The sequence below is a fragment of the Uranotaenia lowii genome, chromosome 3, assembly GCF_029784155.1.
Source record: "Uranotaenia lowii strain MFRU-FL chromosome 3, ASM2978415v1, whole genome shotgun sequence".
Classification (NCBI taxonomy): Eukaryota; Metazoa; Arthropoda; class Insecta; order Diptera; family Culicidae; genus Uranotaenia; species Uranotaenia lowii.
Window position 1 is genome coordinate 138230943 of NC_073693.1, and position 8513 is coordinate 138239455.

Sequence of the window (8513 nt, forward strand, 5' to 3'; positions counted from 1 at the left end):
AAAGAATTTCCTGTTAACAAGTCCTTGATTATAACCGAATTGTTCGGAGCAAATCTATAAGTTTTACCGTAATATTAGTTCTGCGATCTGATCGACAGAAATCGTCAATCTATCACTAGCGTCTATAACTTTTCCTGCAAATACAAAATCGTTCATACACTGATGGCAAACTCTAACTAGACCTACAAGTGCATAGATCCCGCGTATGGGCGGAATGAGATTTCGGATGTGAAAAAGCCGACTCGCGATTAAACTTTACAGAAACGCGTGTTTATTGTTCGGACTTTTGTACAGGATTGATTTCTGCTACCAACAGGAAATGAGAACTGTCAATTATGTTGCCAGTACTGTTTTCGGGTTTCCATAGCGAGGGATAAGACGTTTGAAAAATACACTGAACGTAAATTGCACTCCATTACCCCTGCTCAATTGATGTCACGTTTAGTTTTTCTCTAAGTCGACGGAACTGTGCTGCAGGTAGCCCTTTTGTCATTATATCCGCTTCCTGCTGCGTCGTCGATACGTATTGTAGCTCAATTTGCCCCTGCTGAACCAAATCGCTGACAAATTGATGCTTAACATCGATATGCTTGAGCCTACTCCTGGCTTTGGGCTCATAGACGATCCTTATAGTACTCTGGTTGTCTTCAAAGTACGGAACAGCTGTAGTTATTTCGTACCCCAACTCCTTCAGTAATCGTTTGAGCCACAATCCCTCGCAGACTGCAGTACACAATGCAACCAGTTCTGCCTCGGTCGACGACAGCGAGACTGATTGCTGCTTCTTGGTGCCCCAAATGGTCGTACACCCGAACACCTTCAGGATGTATCCGGTAACTGAGCGCCTATCTACTACGTTGTTGGCCCAGTCAGCGTCACAAAAAGCTGAGAGCACAGGCACTTCGTCATCAGCTTCGAACTTCAGGCCGATGTCCAGCGACCCCTTCACATATCGCAATATGCGCTTCAAGTGAGCCCAGTGCTCGTCCGTTGGGCAGCTTTGGAATTGGCTGTGGTAGTTGACTGCTGCAAACAAATCCGGCCGAGTGGTAAGTGTCACGTACATTAGACACCCTACCAACTCCCGGTACGGCTTGGAGGTTCGCTGCGATTCTTCACCTTTCTGCAGTCGGAGGCGGCACTCCATCGGAACGGATATCGGCTTACAATCGGACATGTTGAACTTCTCCAGTAAGGTCTCCAAATACCTTCGTTGGCTTATCATCATCACTCGCCGATCGATGTTTCTTCGGATCTTCATGCCAAGAAAACAGGTTACTTCCTCCGAATCCGTCATTCTAAATTCCTTCGATAATCTGCTCTTGATCGCTTCGATTTGCTTCAAGTCATGACCGATAATCAGGATATCGTCAACATATAGGAGCAAGAACAGCTTCTTGCCTCCTTGACTTCGGTAGTAGAAACATGCGTCATTTTCGCTCCTCTGGAACTCGAGTTTGGTAATGAAATGGTCGAATCTATCATTCCAAACCTTCGAGGCCTGTTTTAGGCCGTACAATGACTTCTTCAAATGACACACTAGTTGTTGGGGTGCGGTCCAAGCCCTTGCTTGAACCTGAGTGGACTGTATGTGGGTGGGTTCTTCCTTAAGACCGTGGGTACCTTGGGTTGGATGATTCCTTGGGGAGTAGCCTGGGTGATCCTTGGTTGTGATGACAATTTCTTCTGCCGCGGTAAGTAATAACTTCGACTTGGTTTCACATTAGTACAACAGTTTATTTACACAAAAAGTACAACTTTATTTGGTTCCAAAAACAACTTCTACATCAAACAACTTTTATTACTCGAATACTACATTTAACATATATTCTCTAAATTAGTAAGTGGGTCGATACGACTAGTTCTACCGGCAATTCTGAACAAAGTGATACAATTTATCTTGAGAAAATGGTGATTTTTGATGCCGTTTTTCTTGGTTTAGTTCTTATATCTAAGTGCTGGAAACATCAGCTGTTTCGCTCTTCTTTCTGAGGATCCTTTGCTTCGTGGGTTTAACATAATAACATCGCGCTTAGTGTGGTACATCAACATCCCGGCCCATCCTGAAATCGCTCGAATTTCTGAACCTAAAAATAAAGAAAAGAATCTCGCGAACACAAGGGTGGGTGCAACTGATCGTTCTGAATCTCCGAGAAACTAAGCTTGATTGTATTCTGGTTGAGATGCTGCTGGCAAAAAACAAAGTTTTTCTACCGGTCGCGTAGACGGTCCTGATGCTGTTTTCAAGGTTACCACCCTCACGACTCCATCAGCTCCAGGATGAACTTGTTCTATTCTGCCCATCTTCCAACGACTTGGCGGCAAATTATCCTCTTTGATGATCACCAACTGTCCAGCTTCAACATCGATCGGCTTCTTCCATCTTTTAAATCGCCCCTGAAGTTGTGTCAAGTACTCAACTCTCCAACGATCCCAAAAGTGTTGAAGCCGCTTCTGCAATGTCTGACTCTGATTCAATCTGTTCATGGGTACTTCACGGTAACTTCTGTCAGGCAGTTGTTGAAATGGTTCTCCGATAAGGAAATGTCCTGGTGTAAGGGGTTCGAGGTTGTCAGGATCATCTGTTAAAGCTGTGATTGGTCTCGAGTTGAGACAATTTTCCACCTGTACTAAGAGCGTAGTCATGTCTTCGAACGGGATAGGATTTTCCCCTAGAACCTTCAGGAGATGTTTTTTGGCTGACCTGACCGCTGCTTCCCAAAGTCCTCCGAAATGGGGCGCGGCTGGTGGTATGAAGTGCCATTGGATATGGTTGTTGGCGCACTCCTTCGAAACTGCTTCTTTATGTTGATCACTGCGTTGCAACTTTAGTAGCTCTCGAAGGTAGCTTCGTGCTCCGACGAAATTCGTTCCATTGTCCGAATAGATATCGGAACAGTAGCCTCTTCTCCCGATGAACCGCCGTAAGGCTTGAAGGAAACGATCCGTTGACAAGTCGGATACAAGTTCTAGATGAACCGCTTTCGTACAAAGGCAGATGAAAACCGACACATAAGCTTTGACCGCTGGTCTTCTGGGAGCTTGACGAACATATATCGGTCCGAAATAATCGACGCCTGTCCTTGAAAAGGCTCGAGCTACTGTCACGCGTGCTTGGGGTAACTCACCCATAAATTGCTCAATTGGATTTGGTTTAGAGCGGAAGCATTTCATACATTTATGGACAACTTGTCGCGGTATATTTCTGCCTCCAAGAGGCCAATACTTCAGCCTAACTGTACTAAGAAGTAGTTGAGAACCGGCGTGTAGAAGCTTGATATGGTAATATTCGTATATCATCGTAGTGAACGGGTGTTTTGCTGGAAGCACAATCGGGTGCTTCGTATCTTCCGATTCCAGTGATCTGCCTAATCTTCCTCCAACACGAATTAGGCCGTCCGATGATATGTGTGGGGTGAACCATCTCAGCGGTGAACTTCGATGAACAGCTTCTTTCTTCGTTAAAGCCTTCCACTCATTAGGGAAAGACTCTTGTTGGATACGACGAATAATTGCAAACTCTGCATCTCTCAACTCTTCTACGGTCAGTAAACTGCTGCGGTTGTCTTCGGACTTTCTCAGTATACGCATAAGTCGCATCCAGTATGCGGTGCTGCGTATAAGTTTAATGAAGGACGAGAATTTTAGCACATACTCTTCTCCAAAATGTGCTACACAACTGGCGGCTGGGTGTGCTGAACGACGGACTTCCTCTTCAGCTACTTGTGATTCCAGGGTTCTTGGCTGCTCCGGGAAATGACTTTGCCCTAACCATTCAGGGCCCTTCCACCAAAGGTCGCATCCCTCTATCTGTTCTGGGTCCATACCACGTGAGATGAGGTCTGCTGGATTCTGCAAGCCAGGAACGTGTCTCCATGGATAGTTTTCGGTAATGGTTTGTATTTTCGCAACACGGTTAGCCACGAATGTTGACCATGTAGACGGGATTGCCTTCAACCACTGAAGAACACACGTTGAATCCGTCCAAAAATGCATGTCGACCTGCATCTTAAGCGCCGCCCGTACCTTGCTGGATAGTTCCGCCGACAAAAGTGCTCCGCAAAGCTCCAGTCTCGGAATGGATTGACATTTCAGCGGTGCCACCTTGGATTTCGATGCTAGTAGACATACGTAGGACTTTCCATCGACGTCGACGCTCCTTATATATGCGCACGCCCCATACGCGCGCTCCGATGCATCCGAAAAGAAATGCAATTCCACCTTGATTGCATTACGAATGATTGCACAACGTTGAATCTTAAGAGCGTTCAGGATAGGTAATTGGTCGTAGAAATTTCGCCACTCTTGTTCTACGTTCACCGGTACAGGATGATCCCAGTCTAATCTGTTACCGTCTTCTTGTAGTCGCCACAAACGCTGCATGAAGATTTTCGCACTAGCTGTTACCGCTCCTACAAGTCCCAGGGGATCGAATAGCATAGCTATGGCTGACAGGATTTTTCGTTTGGATAATCGCTCGTCCATGGGAACTCTTTCAATGTTGAAATTGAACCGAAAGTGATCGGTGCGTGGGAGCCAAACCAATCCGAGGGTCTTTACTGCTGGATCAGGATCTAGATTTATCTCTTCGGTTTGTTGTAGGGCCAGATCTTCCGAATCCACCTCTCTCAAGGCCGCAGCTGAATTGGATGCGAACTTCCTTAGACGAAAACCTCCGCTACTCGTCAACTTGATGAGATCTGCACACAACTTGACAGCATCTTCTTCTAGATCCGTACCGGTTATTACATCGTCCATGTAAACGTCCTCCTCCAATGCCTTGGATGCCGCTGGGAATCGATGATGCTCGTCGATGGCTAGTTGTTTCAACGTTCTGGTCGCTAAGAATGGCGCAGGTTTCGTTCCGTACGTAACGGTGGCTAATTCAAAGGTTTCAACTTCCTTCTTGGGGTCAGCTCTCCAAAGGATGCTCTGCCAGGGCATATCCGCTTCATGAATTCCGATCTGTCTGAACATCTTCTCGATATCCGCTACCACCATGATTTGTTTCATCCGACTACGCATAATGAGAGCACGAAGCTCGTCCTGGATTACTGGTCCAACCAATAACGCCTCGTTGAGGGATATGCCGCTGCTACTTTTAGCCGATGCGTCGAACACAACTCGTACCTTCGTGGTTGTGCTAGCCTGCTTGATGACTGGATGGTGGGGAAGGTAAAACCGCTTTTCTGGACCCACATCCGCCCTGCGCATGTGTCCAAGCTCCAAGTATTCCTCCATAAAACCGTGGTAGTGTTTACGTAGTTCTGGCTCCTTTTCCAGTCTACGTTCCAGGGATTGAAGTCGACGGAAAGCCATCTCCCGTGACTCGCCAATGTTTGCCAATACCTTTTCGTCCTTTGGTAACGCAACGGTGTATCGCCCATCGGAACTTCTGCACTTGGTTAGAACAAACTGCGCCTCGCAACGTTGTTCTTCCGGGGAATAATTGTTCAGAGACCCTATCTCTTCACATGACCAAAAACGAGTGAGAAGTTCATCCAAATCTACCCTTGCAGCCGTATTGCAAGCGATGCGGGAAGTAGAACCTTGGTTCTCCACGGATCCTGTTACCAACCAACCGAATACTGATTCTATCAGCATTGGTAAACCTTCGCCCAACGGAATTTTAGCATGGCTCGGGAAAAATGAGAAGAAGTGCTGTATTCCTAGCACCATATCCAAGGATTTCGATTTAAAAAATGCCGGGTCGGCTAGCTCCACACCTTGTGGAAACTGCCAAGAGGAAACCGCTACGCTGGTTGTAGGGAGATCCGCTGTGACCTTTGGTAGTAGAAGGAAATCCATCGACCGAGAAAAGTTTGACATTCTTGACCTAATAACCGCTGACACTTGATGTTTGACGCTGGTGTTAGATTGGCCAATCCCAAGGACGGAAATGTTCGAACGCCTACGAGATACCTTCATACGTTGACAGAGCCCCTCTGTCATGAAATTGCACTCTGAGCCCGAGTCCAGTAGGGCCCGCGCTTGGAAAACCTTGCCTGTGTCATCTTCCACTAAGACGACCGCTGTAGCTAGCAGCACTGTTGACGAATGATTCCTGGCCATGTTCGATGAAACTGACCTCGAGTTGGCTGCAGGTGTGGTTTGGTTGGGATTTAGAGCGGGTGTAAAGGTTTGTACGACGCGATTATTGGTGTTTCCGCCATCGTCTCGAAAGCAGACTAGGGTATGGTGTTTTCCTCTGCATCTGCGACAAACCTGGTTCGATCTGCAATCCGAAGCTTGGTGGCCACGCCGAAAGCAGTTTCTGCAGAGGGAGTTTTGTCGCAGCAGCTTGTCTCGAGCGGAAGCGCTCAACCTCAGGAATATAGGGCATGTGTACAGCAAATGGGATTCTGGACAAGCGATGCAACTTCCAGCCATCATCTGGGTTGCGCTGTGGCTCGTTCTGGGAGCGCTGTTTTTCTTCTGCCATTGAAAAACTTCCGGTTTATTCTCGTGCGCCTTAGGCGGGAGCGATGCAAGGATCTTTACACGAGTTTGGAGGAACTGAGTAAGATCTGCTACCTTGTCTTGCTCTTGATTAGCGCTATGTTCTTCCCATGCACGACGAGTTGTTGGGTCCAACCTAGAGCACAGCATTTCCAACAACAGCAGGTCCTTGTACTCCTCCGGTTTGACTAACTGGTCCAGGGTCTGCACGACGCGTTCGAACCCTTCCAGTAGTGTCTGGATATCTACGGCCGACTCCTTAGTCACCTTGGGTAGTTTGAACAGGTTCCCAATCTGCCTGCGCTTCAATACCTTGCTGTCGTTGTACCTGGCCATTAAGATGTCCCAAGCTACTGGATAATTTGCTCTTGTGAGCGCCAACGGATCGATGAGAGCCCTCGCCTCTCCGGTGAGACAGCCCTTCAGGTAGTGGAACTTCTCAACCTCCGGTAAGTCCGCCTTGGTGTGGATCAGGGATAGATACAGGTCTCGGAAGCTCAGCCACTGGTCGATGTCGCCGTCAAACGTTTGCAGTTTGATCTGCGGTAGCCTTACATGCTCGATGGTCGGTTGAATCGATGAGTCCATGATTCTGGTGGAATGCAAAACGCTGCTATTGACCTCCAACTCCTTTATGCGTTCCAACATGGATGCCTTCGCGTTGTAGTATTTGGTGGTGAAGTCCTGGCGTATATTCGAACACGTGGCCTCCTTCGATGAATATTCCTCGTGCATTTCAACCTCAATCAGCGCGTCGTTGATTCGATCCCACAATTCGTTGAGCTTCTCCAGCCGAACATGGATTTGTTGGGCTGAAGAAACCTCCCCCAGAGTGCTCGCGAAAGTGGTTATGGACTTAAACATCTCCATCAACGCCTTCACCTTTGTCTGGAGATTTCGGAGTGGTGGATTCCTCGAAGACGAACTCGTGGTGGCAGTCGTGGCCATGGTTTCGGATTACGCACAAGGATTCACGGTAGAAAAAATCACGTCGTTAGAATTCAATTCTTATTCAAGCTTCGGCAAGGAACATATACTCTGTAGAGCTTAACTTACTTTAAAAAACTTAAAGCTGTGCCCCTCTACAGGAAAGCTCCTTCAAATCCAGAATTGAACGGTAATTCGCAAAATGATTTTATGGCTGGTATTATGCTTCGAAAAACGTGGTTGAATACGCGTGAAGGTTGTTGCAGGATTTAAAGAAATTAAAGCTGCACACCTCTACAGGTACGGAATTCCAAAGATCGATAATTTGCTTCCAATATGCGTAGGAGTATAACGGCGCCTCGGATAGCTCGATCAAATATTGCGCCTCGGGTTTTATAATTTTCGCTCGGACTCAGTTCGATCAGATTTACGAGATGGTTGGCAGGATAAAAATTGTTGTAGTATTTACTCTTGAAATAATGCTTCGGCAGGACGTGTACTATTTGGTTCTACTAACCTCACCGAAAAATAAGTTGCGCTGAATTATTTCAAAGTTGCATGAGTACCAAATTGTGTTGAACAGTGTACTCTTTAATGCAAGCAATGCATGCCAGTGCAATATACTCGGAAGAATGCACTTGTGGGCACCTTTGCTCACAAAAACTTCCTTCCGATTTCGAACATCAACACTCAATCAATATGTTCGTCGCACCATACAGTTGTGTTCGTGATGAGATGATGTGGGTATATAGGATTCAGTAACAAGTAAAGTCCAGCATCGGCTGGTCGTTTACAAAACGGGACGCAGTTAAATTCGACTAACCTGACCGAACGTGGCCGTGTTCGGGAAAAACCGTCGGTTTCGAGGAGTACAGGTGATCCGGGCGTGTGGTGTCGTGCTCAAGAACGGGGCTGGCTGGAATCTCTTGGCTGCGGTGAGTATCACGGGAAGCTCAACTTGAACTTGACCGTGAAAAGAACGATGGCGACCTTTCGCCTGGTGGTACGTGGTAACCGTGACCTTGAAATCACGGATCGTGTGGGGCCAAAATTCGATGTATTTTCCGGGTAAGTGGGTCCAGCATAAATAGTGGAGCCAGTTAAGTGAATTGCCGATGAACGAAGTG

At 47.0% G+C, this 8513-nt stretch overlaps 1 protein-coding gene across 1 annotated transcript; it reads right to left on the reverse strand.

Moving 5' to 3' along the window:
* Window positions 1-415: 415 nt before the first annotated feature.
* On the reverse strand, window positions 416-7407 carry LOC129752656 (uncharacterized). Its single transcript, XM_055748426.1, has 2 exons — window positions 2263-7407; window positions 416-1711 (listed from the first exon to the last, which is right to left on the reverse strand). Exons 1-2 carry the CDS (start codon window positions 7405-7407, stop codon window positions 416-418), a joined length of 6441 nt encoding a protein of 2146 aa, XP_055604401.1.
* Window positions 7408-8513: the final 1106 nt, after the last annotated feature.